General features: G+C 40.2%; 1 protein-coding gene across 1 annotated transcript in view; it reads right to left on the reverse strand.

Moving 5' to 3' along the window:
- Positions 1-15,952, reverse strand: part of LOC120526394 (doublecortin domain-containing protein 1-like) — a 532,299-nt gene that overhangs the window by 216,475 nt on the left and 299,872 nt on the right. Inside the window, exon 12 of the mRNA XM_039749547.1 lies at positions 2,682-2,804. Coding sequence (XP_039605481.1) covers positions 2,682-2,804 — 123 coding nt within the window. The remainder of the gene's footprint in view (positions 1-2,681; positions 2,805-15,952) is intronic.

The following is a 15,952-nucleotide window of genomic DNA, read 5'->3' on the forward strand; positions in this document are numbered from 1 at the left end:
AAACCTATTAGTCTAATTTATTTTTATATATTCTATTTAAAATAATTCCAGCAACAAATTGTACATAAAAACACTTAAATATAAATGTGTTGTTACTATATTGTACTTATATGATGAATGAGAGAATGATCAATGACAGAGTTCTCATTTGCTGATGATGATTTAGCTCTGACTAAAAAGAATCAATAATCAGATGGGTTGTACATTGACATGCACTTTAAACATCTAAATGAAAGAGGCAGACGGCATCCTGCTTGTGCTTTAGCAATCCTGTTGTGTTCTACTTAATCGAGTCGCATGATTCACTGAAAAGAGTTGTTCAGAAAGAAACAAGCATTCACAAATCGCCTTTCACTATTAAATATAGAAAGCAAATGGTTATTGTGCAAGGTTTTGCTTCTGAATAAGGAGGTGTCCTTCTGGAACAAGTGCTGGGCCTGCGACTCCCTTTAAATTACATAAATTATCTTGATAAGAATATATGCTGTCTAAGTGTCCATATGATTATACACTAAATGAATTGGTGGATAATGTAGAAGATTCTGAATTATTACGGAGGGACCTGGAGAGAATGTACATTTGGAGAAAATGTTGTAGCAGATGAAATTTTATGTAAAGTATTACATGTAAGAAGTTAGAATATTAGATTTGAATAAGCAAAGGGAGGTTTAAAACTTGAATTTATACCTTATGAGTAGGACTTAGGAGTCACAGTGGACTCTTCATTTTCTATGTCCCAATGTTGTATAGAATCAATTAAAAAAAGTTAACAGGATGTTAGGTTATACAGGCCTATCCATCACAAGTCAAGGGTGGATACGATTGTGGTATATAATGCATTTGTGAAATGTTAAATGGAATATTGTATGAAGGTTTTGCCTTCATAGTGTAAAAATATATGACGAAAGAGAAACTAGATTGATTTCAGGACTGCATGAGTTATGATGAATTATGAGGAAAGATGGAAGTTTAATCAAATTGCAAATAAGTTTTGACAAGTGCGAGTTGTTTACCGTTATGAAAGGAATTAGTACAATAGATCTTGGGAACAAGAACATGGGAAAACAAATGGAAACTTGTTAATATTACACAAACTTTTAAAGGTTTTCATCATACAAATAATTACAGACACATTGAACAAACGTTGAAGTAGTGTGGTTAAGATTATTACTTTAGGAAAGTCCAAAACCCGAGTTGATGTCATTTTTGAAAAAGATGAATAGAATGGACAAGGTTGATGGGCTGAAAAGCCTGTTCTTGACAAAACTGCTCTATTGTTAAAAAAGACAGATTTAAAATATTACAAGGCATTTTGCTTGGTATTATTCTAAGGAACTGTATATGCATTAAGTATTTTGCAAAATGGTTATTGCAACGTTTAATATCCTCAATAAAATCAATCCATTTTCTAGGTCCGCTTAATCCAAATTTTGGCCTTTAGAGAGATGAGGCCTGTCACAACAGCATCAGATACAAGTCAGGAATCCATCCTGGATGAGGCACCAGTCCATTGCAGTTGCACTCATACACACTAATTCAAACAGAGCTAAATTAGATACAAGCCCTTAAACATTTAAAATAAAATATTCTATATTGCTGTGGCTTTAATGTTTGTATATAGTACAAGGAATTATTATATTTTTTGTCCCAGGACAGGATGATAGCAAAGAATTACCACTTGATGTTACACATAGTAGAATAAAGTAATATGATGTCAAGAAACCCATCTATCCATCCATCCATTATCCAACCCGCTATATCCTAACTACAGGGTCACGGGGGTCTGCTGGAGCCAATCCCTAGTTTCACACAATCCATTCATATGTAGCAGCATAAAGAGTAGCTACAGTATAGTCTACAGCACTATAAATCACAACAAACTGAGCAACCTTCTTGCACCACACTCAGATCAACCAATACATGGTAGTCCTCTACTAATGAATGCTTTGTTGATTATAGTATGATGTCAGAGGAGATTAAGTTAAGTACAAGGAACATGGGAAGCATGAAGGAAAAAATAAAAGAAGTGGAGAAAATAAGGCATGTGCTAATCGAGACAAAAAGATTAAAAGATAAAGGTGTGAGAATGCTTAGATGGACTGGAGGGAAATAAAGGTTTTATGGCAGGGGAGTTGGCATGCTTTTCCTGAACAACATCTGAACAAAGTGGCTAAGATGAACAAAACGACTGAGATATAAATGTAAAGATATTTATCGTGAACTTGATGTTGCCTGAGGTTCCCTTAAGAGAGAAACTTACTGTATATTGGCCAATGACCTAATAGACATAGGGACATCTCAACACAACAGATTTGTTTATTTTGACTTCATCTGTATTCATACTGATGACATTTTACAATATTTACATATACTGTATAAACTCTATACAATATCAAATTGGGATCACAACAAAACATTGACATATTTTATGCAGCCATCATGTGATATCTTTCCTGTAACAAAAATGCTTCAGTGTTAACTATGCATCAGTAGAATAGTGAAAGGCTAAAGCTGTTAGTAAGAAAAGGAAATTAGGAAGCAATACTATTGTAGAATTAATCTCTATCTTTATATGCCAAACATATGGCCATTTACACTATTAAAATGCATGTCAATAACATTAAACAAATACAACTAAGTTCCAAAGAACAGTACGTCCAACTTCAAATTCCTTTACATACTTGTCATAAGCAGCTGGTAGGTCAACATCACATGGAGGCATCTTGTACACACATGTCTTATCTTCTTCATGCACAGCTATGACCCTGTCAAATGCTACATTCACAACAGGGTTATAGGGTGACCTGTAGGTGAAAAATAAAGCAAATGTTAATTAGCGTGAAGGAAATCTTCAATTATGACCACTGCCTTCTATCCAGTACAAAAAAAGCAGTTAATTAAAAAAATCTTCAGGGTTTGAACTATATCATTATTTTAAATCTGTTAAAGACAGAAAATATCTACAAAAAGTAATAAAATATTTATACAGAAAAACCACTCTCTTGTACTGTTATGGTAAAGTCATATATAGCCAGTTCTATGGGTTAAGAATTAATTCAAATTATTACTTTTATTATTCTCATTTATACTTTATTTCTTCTATACAGTATGTTCTTTAAAAATTATTAATACAATATGTTATATTTGCTTCTTTTATTGTAAATAATTTTGGCATTTAATAATTCTGTTTATATGTACATTCTACAAGTCTATAAAATGGCAAGCACATAATGAATACCAAATTAAACTGCTAAAATATTTTACCAATTATGACATTTAAAAATGATTGATAATTGATCATGAATGTGATGTCTTTAAATGATGTAGCCCAGATAGAACACCACATTTAACTAGTGAAGAGTGCCATCTTTTTCTATTTATTTTAATCTGAAGAACAGTTGCATTTAGTATAACAATAAAAAACAATACTTCTTAACATTTATAAAGCACTTTTCTCACTACTCAAAGCACTCTCCACACAGGGAGGACCCAGGACGTGAATCCACAATCTCCTCACTGAGAGGCAGCAGCACTGCCACTGTGTGTCATAGTGTACACTTAGTATTCGTAAAATATGTGGGCTCCATCTCACTGTGACGCTCAACTGGATATTCATCTTGAAAATGAATGGATAAACATGAGAATGGATTTAGGGGCAGACAAAGGTTTTCAAATGACTGGATTGGAGGAGGATGGAATATGCCAACCTGGTAGACAACTTTATGGAGGGGTGCAAGTTGAACCCCATGCAGCACAACGTTAACAACGTCAATGTTGTAGATTGTAGTGGACTATAGGAAGAGCAAGGCTGCCCTGACTGCAGTCCAGGGAGTTGACATTGAGGTAATTCAGATATACTGTATAACAACCCAGGGGTTTACCCCGGACAGAATCTGGATGAGGCATACTGTACTTTTTAATGTGGAACATTTTTTTGCATATGATCCGTCAGTGTGAGGTCAAATGGGCATTCTACATTCAGCCTGCCACAAACATTTATCTAAATGAGGATATTCCAATCTCCAGTCTCTCTCCCCTGTGACCCTGAACTTGTTGAAAGAACTTTAAAAACTGTTGATAGAACACAAGCAAAAATAATCTTAAATTATTGTTAAAATTAATTTAGGAAGTTGTACAGCTATTGTAAGTAAGGTACATATTTTAGACAGTACCATAGATAGTCTCTGTATTCTATGACTATCATTTTTGTTCGTTTTCTTGAACAGAAAAATGATACAGTAATACATGAAAGAACAAAAAATAACAGAATTTATGAAGGCTGTTTATGAAAAACTATTAACTGCTGGAGGCAGAGTAGCCTCTGTACTAACCAGTACAGATATATCAGGATGACTGTTAGGTTGTGTTAGAAACTTGAGGCTTTTAAGGAGAAAGGAATGCTTTGGTGGGTACCAAAGGTGCCGGACATCAATCAAAATATTCCCTAAATGTGGAAGAGTAAAGACAAGGAATGACACTAATGTACTAATCTACAGGTTTGGGAGCCTTCATGTATGCCCCTTGGCCAGAAATGTCCCCAAAGTTGATTATTAATTCATCTGGTATACAGAGGGCTCCCATTGACTTTATGATAGGACATGATAAAGTCTTCTTGTAACCTTGCACATTAAATGCTGTCTATAATCAGTAATGTCATACTGTAGCCAGAAGAAAGCATCAGAAAGTGCACTTCATATCACATCCTACCCCAAATCATGGCATATGAAGAATACATACAGTAGCATGGTTTCCCAGCCATTCCAGCTAGTGGGTGGTAGGATTTTGGCATGTTATAGTATAAAAAAAATTAAAAGAAAAAATTGTTGGAAATGGGGAGTCAGACTTACTGCTAGACAAGCCAGAAATGGAAGCAGGGCTTTCAAAATATGTACTGTGTAATGTGAATTGTGCTAGTTTTGCAACCATTTGATTTTCTTCCTTCTGGCACATGCATGATGTAACACAAGTTAAATAAACATCCCCAGTATTGAAACAATAAATGAACTATGAAAATAACATTGCAAAAGCCACCAACATATCTAGAGAAGATGCTTACATTTACAATAGCAATCTGTTTTTGTACCAGAAAAATCTGTAAGTAAGCGCCAAGCCTTATAAAACTCTGCCATTTCATTGAAATGTTACATGTATGCCTCCAGAGCGTTCCCCTTTGCCACATAACATACAAAAGCCTACAGGGAGAATTTGCTAACTTCTTGAAAAAAAAATCTGTTTTAAGGGTCAGCGGCCTTGACAAGCAGACAGTTGGCAATAATAATGTACGGCACTGCAGTCTGTTGTGCGAAGAAACTGAAGTGCTGTATTGCTGAAGCCAGTGTCATTTGCCTTTTTATTGCATCAAGCTGCAGCAGAAGCACAATGGAGGGTACATAAATTGAAGTGCTACCACGTAAATGGATGTGACCCATAAGAAAACAAGAGCAGAGTTTAAGAGAAAAGAAACAAAAAAAAAAAAGAAAAAAATACCAGTATTAGCATCTCTGTGGCTTCGTTTCAGATGCCACAATTGTCAAAATAAAGGTCTATGATATCTTATAATGCACAACAGTTACAGTGCACATATTTACTCAAATTGAATTTTGACATACTTTTCAGTGTCTGGAGTCTATGAAGCCTCCATTTCAAATGACATGTTTTAAAATCAGGTAACTGCAGTAGTCACCTAAGCCAAACATCCAGTGACCTTAATACTGTATTCAAATAATCAGATAGGTGCATTAGATCACTAGAACATTTCAGTTCAGAGACTAGATAGCCTTAGAAAATCTGACAATAAATGAAATGTCTACAGAAACACATAAATCAGGGTAGAAAAGTGTATATTTACACTTTTAAAACTGCACAATGAAAAAAATTAATTAGATAATTAATATAGGGAGGCAGGAGAATGGAAAATGATAAGTGAAAATACATATATGTTTAATATGTTTTCATAACATTTATGCTAAAGCACTGATCAAGCTACTCTGCCATAATACTTAGGTTCTTGCAATTAAAGAGCCATCTAGTCTTGTACTACAGTAAAGTTTACAAACATTTAAATAAACATTGGATGATACATAATAGTCTGCCGATGACCACAAAGTTCCCCGTATTTAATTTTTTTTAAGTCTTACTGTGAAGGCTTCATTATTTGCAAAAAAAGAGTTTAAAGTCTGTCATATCTCCTGTAATTTTTACTTCTCCACCATGACAATGTTTCAAAACCTGTTTTCTTTAAATGACAAAATTTGTCATAATCTGGAAAATCCTTTTCCCATGCATCAATTGTATGGTTATCAATGTGACAATACAAGTAGAATAACCTTTATTTCAAAACAAGTCATTGAGTACAGAAACATCATGTTGGCTAGGATGGCTCTTAAGTCACATGTAACTTCAAAAATCGAAAATATGGAATACTCTGTTGAAAAAAAATGTTAAATAAATGGATAGATGGATGGGCTACACAAATAGTTCTTGTTTTAACTCCTTAATAATTTTTTTCATATTTTGGCACGGACAGGACATAACCCGGACGTCATAACAGTAAGAACCTGATCCAACTTCGTTTGCACAATTTTGACTAAACAACTCTAGAATTTTTATTTTATGATATAATTTTATTTCTTTGCCAGCATATGGTAGCAACACTACCAAGTAACACTTCTTAAAACTAAGTGCAAATAACTTCTACCTCTTAAACACCCTCTAAGAGCCCCAGCACTGTTTCCTGTCTTCGAGACTATTTCTTCCATATACGTGTTGCGCTTCTTCTCACAGCACTTTTACTCTGTCTTGAAACAAACTGTTTTTGCTCTATGCCAGTGCTTCCTAAACTCAGTACTGGGGGACCCCCTGTGGCTGCAGATTTTGTTCCAACCAATGCCTGTTTTTAATTGGACTCCTAGGCCAATCAAGTGAGCTGTTATTTCATAGTTTCTGTGTTTTGGAGTCAATGAAGAAATAACAAAACTAAGTTTGGTAAATTTTTATTTAAATGTACTAAGCACTTATAAGGGATATTTTTTTTTTTTTAACAATTTTCAGTCTAATTTCCATTCTGCTTTTCCAGATGTTTTGAGTGTTTAATTTATTATTTACTAATTAGTGGGTCTGATGCCCCTCCTCGAACCGCCACCTTATCATGGTGGAGGGGTTTACATGTCCCAATGATCCTAGGAGCTCTGTTGTCCGTTGCTTTATGCCCCTGGTAGGGCCACCCAAGGCAAACTGGTCCTAGGTGAGGGATGAGACAAAGAGTGGTTCAGTAAGCCTTCTATGATGAATAAAAAATGTGGATGCCGTTTTCCCTTGCCCGAATGCGGGTCACCTGGGCCCCCCTCTGGAGCCAGGCCTGGAGGTGGGGCTTGATGGCGAGCACCTGGTGGCCGGGCCTGCACCGATGGGGCTTGGCCGGGCACAGCCCGAAGAGGCAACGTGGGTCCCCCTTCCCAAGGGCTCACCACCTATGGGAGGGGCCAAGGAGGTCAGGTGCAGTGTGAGTTGGGTGGTGGCCGAAGGTGGGGACCTTGGCGGTCCGATCCTTGGCTACAGAAGCTGGCTCTTGGTAAGTGGAATGTCACCTCTCTGAAGGGGAAGGAGCCTGAGCTACTGCGCGAGGTCGAGAGGTTCCAGCTAGATATAGTCAGGCTCACCTCAGTGCACAACTCTGGAACCAATCTCCTTGAGAGGGGCTGGACTCTGTACCACTCTGGAGTTGCCCCCGGTGAGAGGTGCCAAGTGGGTGTGGGCATACTTATTGCCCCCCGACCTGGAGCCTGTGCATTGGGGTTTACCATTGTGGACGAGAGGGGAGCTTCCCTCTGCCTTCAGGTGGGGTGATGGGTCCTGACTGTTGTTTGTGCGTATGCGCCAAACAGCAGTCTGGAGTACCCACCCTTTTTGGAGTCCCTGGAGGGGGTGCTACAGGGCATACCTTCTGGGGACTCCCTCGTTCTACTGGGAGACTTCAGTGCTCACGTGGGCAATGACAGTAAGACCTGGAAGGGCATGACTGGGAGGAATGGCCCCCCCGATCTGAACCCGAGCTGTGTTTTGTTATTGGACTTCTGTGCTCGTCACGGATTGTCCATAACGAACACCATGTTCAAGCATAGGGGTTTTCATATGTGCACTTGGCACCAGGACGCCCTAGGCCTCAGTTTGATAATCGACTTTGTGGTCATGTCGTCAGATTTGCGGCCATATGTCTTGGACACCCGGGTGAAGAGAGGGGCGGAGCTGTCAAATGATCAATACCTGGTGGTGAGTTGGCTTCGATGGTGGGGGAGGATGCCGGTCAGGCCTAGTAGGCCCAAATGTGTTGTGCGGTTCTGCTGGGAACGTCTGGCAGAGTCCCCTGTCAGAAGTAGATTCAACTTCCACCTCCGGCAGAACTTCGACCACGTCCTGAGGGAGGTGGGGGACATTGAGTCCGAACGGGCCATGTTCCGTGCCTGTATTGTTGAGGCAGCTGACCAGAGCTGTGGCTGTAAGGTGGTCGGTGCCTGTTGTGGCGGCAATCCCCGAACCCGTTGGTGGACACCGGCTGTGAGGGATACCATCAAGCTGAAGAAGGAGTCCTATAGGACCCTTTTTCCTGTGGGACTCTGGAGGCAGCTAATAGGTACCGACAGGCCAAGCGGAATGCGGCTTCGGTGGTTGCTGAGGCAAAAACTCGGGCATAGGAGGAGTTTGGGGAGGCCATGGAGAACAACTTTCTAATGGCTTTGAGGAGATTCTGGTCCACCATCTGGTGTCTTAGGAGAGGGAAGCAGTGCAGCGTCAACACCCTATATGGTGGGGATAGTGCGCTGCTGACCTTGACTCGGGACGTTGTGGGTCGGTGGGGGGAGTACTTCGAAGACCTCCTCAATCCCTCCAACATGCCTTCCAATAAGGAAGCAGAGCCTGGGGACTCGGAGGTGGGCTCCTAGATCTCTGGGACTGAGGTCACCGAGGTTGTCAAAAACCTCCTTTGTGGCAGGGCCCCGGGGGTGGATGAGATACACCCGGAGTTCCTCAAGGCTCTGGATGTTGTAGGACTGTCTTGGTTGACACGCCTCTGCAACATCGCATGGACATCGCGGACAGTGCCTCTGGATTGGCAGACCAGGGTGGTGGCCCCCCTCTTTAAGAAGGGGGACCGGAGGGTGTGTTCCAACTACAGAGGGATCACACTCCTCAGCTTCCCTGGAAAAGTCTATTCGGGGGTTCTGGAGAGGAGGGTCCATCAGATAGTCGAACCTCGGATTCAGGAGAAACACTGTGGTTTTCGTCCTGGTCGCAGAATAGTGGACCAGCTCTTCACCGTTAGCAGAGTCCTGGAGGGTGCATGGAAGTTTGCTCAACCAGTCTACATGCGTTTTGTGGATTTGGAAAAGGCGTTCGACCGTGTCCCTTGGGGAATCCTATGGGGGGTGCTCCAGGAATATGGGGTACCGGACCCCTTGATAATGGCTGTTCAGTCCCTGTACAACCGGTGTCAGAGCCTGGTCCGCATTGCCGGCAGTAAGTTGAGCCCGTTTCCAGTGAGAGCTGGACTCCGCCAGGGCTGCCCTTTGTCACCGATTCTGTTCATAACTTTTATGGACAGAATATCTTGGCGCAGCCAGGGTGTTGAAGGGGTCCGGTTTGGTGGACTCAGAATTGGGTCAATGCTTTTTGCAGATGATGTTGTCCTGTTTGCTTCATCAGGCCGTGATCTTCAGCTTTCTCTGAATCGGTTCACAGCTGAGTTTGAAGCATCTGGGATGGGAATCAGCACCTCCAAATCCGAGACCATGGTCCTCAGCTGGAAAAGGGTGGAGTGCCCTCTCAGAGTTGGAGGCGAGATCCTGCCCCAAGTGGAGGAGTTCAAGTATCTCGGGGTCTTGATCACAGTGAGTGAGGGAAGAATGGAGTGTGAGATCGACAGGCGGATCGGTGTGGCATCCGTAGTGATGCGGGCTCTGCATCGGTCTGTCGTGGTGAAAAAGGAGCTGAGTCGTAAGGCAAAGTTCTCAATTTGCCAGTTGATCTACGTTCCTACCCTCACCTATGGTCATGAACTATGAGTAATGACTGAAAGAACAAGATCGCGAATACAAGCGGCTGTAATGAGTTTCCTCCGCAGGGTGTCTGGGCTTTCCCTTAAAGATAGGGTGAGAAGCTCAGTCATCCGGGAGGGGCTCAGAGTAGAGAGACTCTGAGGTGGTGCGGGCATCTGATCAGGATGCTCCATGGACGCCTCCCTGGTAAGGTGTTCCGGGCACGTACAACCGGGAGGAGGCCCCAGGGAAGATCCAGGACACGCTGGAGGGACTATGTCTCCCGGCTGGCCTGGGAATGCCTTGGGATTCTCCCGGAAGAGCTAGAAGAAGTGGCCGGGGAGAGGGAAGTCTGGGCCTCTCTGCCCAAGCTGCTGCCCCAGCAACCCTACCTCGGATAAGCGGAAGAAGATGGATGGATGGATGGGTCTGACGCTAAAGTTATTGCAGCCTTTCATCCTTCAGTGTTGTTTACCTGGCTGTCAGTTCTACTTGTCTTAATTTTCATTATTAGGATACAGGAAGGGTGCAAACTGCACAAAAAAATAACAAAACAATAGGACAACAAATATTTCTAAATGTCTTATAAATGCAAAAATCATACTGCTGTGCTTTTCTAAAGGCAGAATAAGAGAAGGGAAAAAGACCATCTAAATAAAGGAGATCAGTTATTATCTAATTGTGAATTTGACTGGAAAAAAACCTGCAGTCACAGTGGGTCCTCAGGACCGAGTTTGGGAACCACTGCTCTATGCTATTAGCAAGTCAGCTTCCCTAAAAATGGTCTGATATTTAATGCTGTTAGGTAATGAGATTTGTCAGATTAGGAAGTAAAAGGTTTTGAGGTACAGAAGTTATTCTTACTAACGATGGTGCTGGAGAGTGTCAATATGTTGCATGTTGATTAACACATGCAAGTGTCAAGAAAACAGACCACCATGGTCCCCTAGCAAAAGCCTACAAACCAAATTAGGCCAGAAATGGACTGGAAAGACTAAGCTGCAGAAATAACGATATTAGCTTGTGAAGATAAAGCTGCTAGTTTGGAAAATGTGAAGATTAAACAATGAACTGAACACAAAAAATCCACTGTTTTTGAACTATGAGGTTAATAGGTTCCCCTATTAAGATTTGATCTAAGCAATTTTTGCATTTACTTGTAAAGATTTGCTTGAAAGCTGTAACTACGGTTGTTCAGTTTCCTGTGTGGGTTTGAAGATAAATATTAAACTGTTTTGTCAGTCAGGTATTCTGTTTTGAAATAATTAAGAGGTTTTTAATCATAACAATGCTTTTTGGATAATAGCAGGTGTAAAGCTTAGAATACATGTAATTAGAAGTTAAGTAAATATTACTGCAAATATGGTGCAAAATGGTGTGGTTTTTAGATATCAAAAGAAACTTTATTTCAAGCATTACAACCTCTTAGAAGGGAAAGTCAAGGGTGGCACAAAAAGTGCAATAAGAAGTGGGAGACTCAGAATAATTTGAAGCAAGAACTTCCGATTTAAGTAAAATTAAATAAAAAAAAATAAATAAACAGGTCATCTTGAAGACATGAGTATTCAAATTTGTTTTATTTTTGTGGAAATAAATAATATTTTTGTGCTTAATCCATGATAACAGTTTTCTCCTTGTAAATTAATTTGTATCTTTCTCTGTGTTGATAATTAAAGTGGCCGCTTGATGATGAGTACCCAGATTCGAAAGGATGGGAATTAACAGCTTTATGACACAACGCTATTTGGCCTTGTGTCAGTTTCTGTTAAATCTCAATTATAAAAGTAATTAAGGGTGGGAGGATTCTGTTACAAAAAATACCATTTTTTAAAATGAAACAATATGAAAAAAGAGCATAAAGGTCTTGGGCCCAGTGCTGCCTGCCAAGCTTGCAATGGCTTGTTTTACTCAAAGGGGTAGAAGCGAGAGCAGCATGGCTCTCCTGATGCTATTTCCATCCTATAGTGATGCATACTGTATATAGAAAAGATAGTCATGTACTTTCTGTCTTAGGAGATTCATTTTAAGACATTTGGAGGGGATAGTGTTCTTCTTAAGAGAGGGCAGGCTCAACATAATGTTTACTAAGTGTGCAGGTTACTAAACTCCAGATGTCTAAAGTGAACACTAATCTGTCCTGTTCAAGACCCCAAACTATAAAGTGAAGGGTATTCTAGGTCTGGTGGAATACTTATGGAGTGTCAGGGATGCGAGGGGCGACGACCCGGTTAGGACGTCTTGAGGGACTGGAAGAGGGCGTGCGCCCACCTTGGATCATGTGGGGGCTGCCACCCTGGTTGCTTTGGTGGCCACATGTTGAGGGCTTGGAAGCCCAACTCTGTGTGCACTATTAACTTGTAAATATTTGTAAATAAACGTGTGGTGGTGGAAAAACAACATGTCTGCCTGTCTGTGCCCGGGTTTCGTTCACAGGAGGCATATATCCACTTTTCAGGGAGGAAGGCACTCCTTACTGAAATGACAAGAAAAGCAGAACCCAACAGCATAATATGGACCCCTCAGTCATAAACGTCTTTACTACAGACAGCATTATGATCTGGTCCCCTTTCATGAGGACTGGATTCATTATTGTCATATATACTCTAGATGAACACTATCTGAGAACAAAGGAGGTGAAGTCCTATGTCAATTTTCAAGAGTGTGAACTTCATAATCATGCACTGGTGAACCTTTTGCCTCTTGAGATAAGGTTTATCACTGAGGACCAGGAATGTGTAGCAGTGACATGGGTGGTGAAGCAAGCCAAATATTACTCCAGCAGAGGATTTAGGTTAGTAACAGTTCACAAGGCCCCTACATGGTGGACAATCACAGACTTTTCAATCTTTAAATGACAAAAGCGGTTCTTGGCACCAAAGACATACCACTGCAATGCTGAGTATGGAAAACGTGGGCTCCATGACAATGCCAGCTCTCTCTTTCTCTCTCATGAGTAAACAATCTCTATGCATGGTGAGCACCAACCAAAAAGCTGAAGCATCAAACCAAGCAATCTAAGAAGGGGAGACAATCTAGAAATGAGACTGACAACTGTGGACACCACAGTAATTGCCCTCTTCTCATTGCAGATGGGCACTAAAAGCATTGACATTAGGACACATACAGGCAGAGAAACCGAAGTGGCGGCACCAAATTACTATCCAGGAAAAGTCACTAGAGAAGAATGTGCATTGCTTTTCTCTTCATAACGCTTTCAAAAGAGATAACAGCAGGAGAAAAAAAACAAACTTATTTCAGCTATAATTGCTTCCAAAAAAGAACTCTGCTAATGAGTTTTGTTCAGGTACACAGAAGGGATAGAATTTAGCACTGTATCGGAGAATAGAGTAAAAGCAAGGGTGAAACATCTCTTAAACGAAAGTGCTAGTACAACTGACTTTAAACGATTTTTGTACATTGTTGTTTTGGGTTTTCCCAAGTATCCCTTAGTGCCCATGATGGTAATGATAATTAATGATTATGTATTGTCACACACGTGCAAATGGGAGACAGCTAAAGGGCCTGAATGATAGTAATTCCATGCCAGACCAGTGGGCGGCACGGTGCACTGACTTTCTTTCTCGATCGCTTGCAGACCATCCACGAGGAATCTCGCATAGGGTTCTGGAGTCACAGATGACATCACTTCCGGTTCCGGGTATATATAGAGTCATCTTTAGCAACCAAAATCAGTTCTGTTTTGGACTCATACCTATGAACATCTTTCAACTGTTTAACCACTTTGCAGCCAAGGCACAATATACGAGTGGCTGCCCCAAACCGCTTTGATGACTTTGTTTCGTTTTTGTGACAGTATTTAAACAAGTCTGTAATTGAAAAGGCTCATCCAAAAACAAGGAAGAAGTGAGGAAATACAGTGAAGGAATCCGAGAAGAGCAAACACAGAAACAGAATAAAAAAAACAAAACAAAAAAAACACCAAAATGAGCAAAAACAGGAATGCAAACCAGACCAGTGAACTATGAAAAATTAATATCAAGAGCAAACATCAAAAAAACACGAGAGCAAAAGGAAAAACTATTGGTACCAAGTGGAGCTCAGTATAGTGGCTGTTGCACAGGCAAGAATGCAAATGTTTGTGCAATGCCAAGGACTACCCTTTTTATGTCCCCTGCCCCATCTTCATGCGACTGCTGTGCTGCATAATACAAGTCACTATGTGACAGACAAAGATGGAAGTGGCCTGGGGCTTAAGGCAGGCAAAAGGAAATGAGTAAGTGCAGGGCCCCAGCCCATTTCTGACACTGATGGCTCAGATGGATGGACGGATGGATGGATGGATAATGATCTTTGTAATATTTCAGTTTTGCTTTTTTACAAAGGTTTTGTTAACATGCAATTACATTACATTCAACTATTTTAATCAGTCTGACATGGGTATTAACATGAGAGTATGTAAGGATAGATCTTGATCATCTCTAGTGTTAGTTCCTGCCTGATGCCTGATGCTGCTGTGATATACGTGAAAAAACACACCACCCAAAAATTATATTTTGTCATTTACTCAGTGACCAGTCCAGGACAAAGGAAAATGATATCTCAAAAAAAAAATCTCACGTAACTCGTGTTGCAGAATCCACATATCCATTTGTATGTTGAAATTGTAAACAATGTGTGCATTTTTGTTAAAATATGATTTAGTTACTAACTGAAAACCCTATTTTGAAGATCAAGAGGAAAGGCATCATTCCCACAATATTGTATATCGGAATTGAAAACAGGATTCCTGACCAGTGAATGAGTGGCAAACAAGGATCTTCAATTCAAACACACAAATGCACAAAGAAGAATAATTAGTTATGCTATGTATGCAAACTTTTCTTACTGTATTGTACAATGACTGTGTTGGAGAGTGGAATGTAATTACAGTTACGTTAAACTGAATGAGACACAGCAGATGAAAGTATAAAATAGTAGATCATAGTACTGAAAACACATACAATAATCTTGTATAACATAATTGTATAACAACATCTTGTATAACTTATACTGCTTTACACTATTCCTAAGATAAAACATGCTGAATACCAGCAGTGCTGTGTGGGACTATAAATTGTCTTTAGCTCAAAGATGCAATTAGTTTACTAAAACAATTTAGTGTGAACACCCTGTATAAAATGAAGTTTAAATGATAACATCAGTATCCGTCTCTCATTTTCTTTGCTCATGATTAAGCAGCACCTAATATTTTGGCTTTATTTTTCATTTGTTTGACTACAGACAAAACATGTCCAAAGATTTATGAAGTGCTGCCTAATCAATGGGTGGCACAGTGCTAGCACTGCTGCCTCGTAGTATGTGGACCAGTATTCACGTCCCAGGTCCTTCCTACATGGAGTTTGCATGTTTGCTTCGTGTCTGTGTGGATTTTCTGTGGGCTCTCTGGTCTGTACCCACAGCCTAAAGACCTGAAGGTTAGGTGGACTGGTGATACTAAATTGCCCATAGTGTGTGGTGTATGTGTGTGTGTTTGCCCTGCAATGGACTGGCACCCTGTCCAGGGTTTGTATTCCTACCTTGTGCCCTATGCTAGCTGGGATAGGCTCCAGCATCCTCCTGAACTTGTTCAAGACTTAATGGGTTAGAAAATGACTGGCTGACTGACGGTGCAATCAATGGCAAAGAAAATGAAAATATAATGTTGAAGTTTAGCATTTTAGGGCAAATATATTTTTGGTAATTGAACTGACAAGAAAATGTGGTTACTTTCTCCTCATTAGTATATGCTGCTTGATTAAAAAAAAGAAAAACTCCTAAATTACCTCTTAATTAAATATTTCCTTACTCAAACATATTGTATTAGCACTGAGCACTTGAGATTACGTCCGTCGTATGTTCCAGTGTGACAATATTGAAACAAATGTTAGAACATTTCTGGGTTCAAGATGGCATGAAATAGA

The sequence above is a fragment of the Polypterus senegalus genome, chromosome 1, assembly GCF_016835505.1.
Source record: "Polypterus senegalus isolate Bchr_013 chromosome 1, ASM1683550v1, whole genome shotgun sequence".
Taxonomy (NCBI): domain Eukaryota; kingdom Metazoa; phylum Chordata; class Cladistia; order Polypteriformes; family Polypteridae; genus Polypterus; species Polypterus senegalus.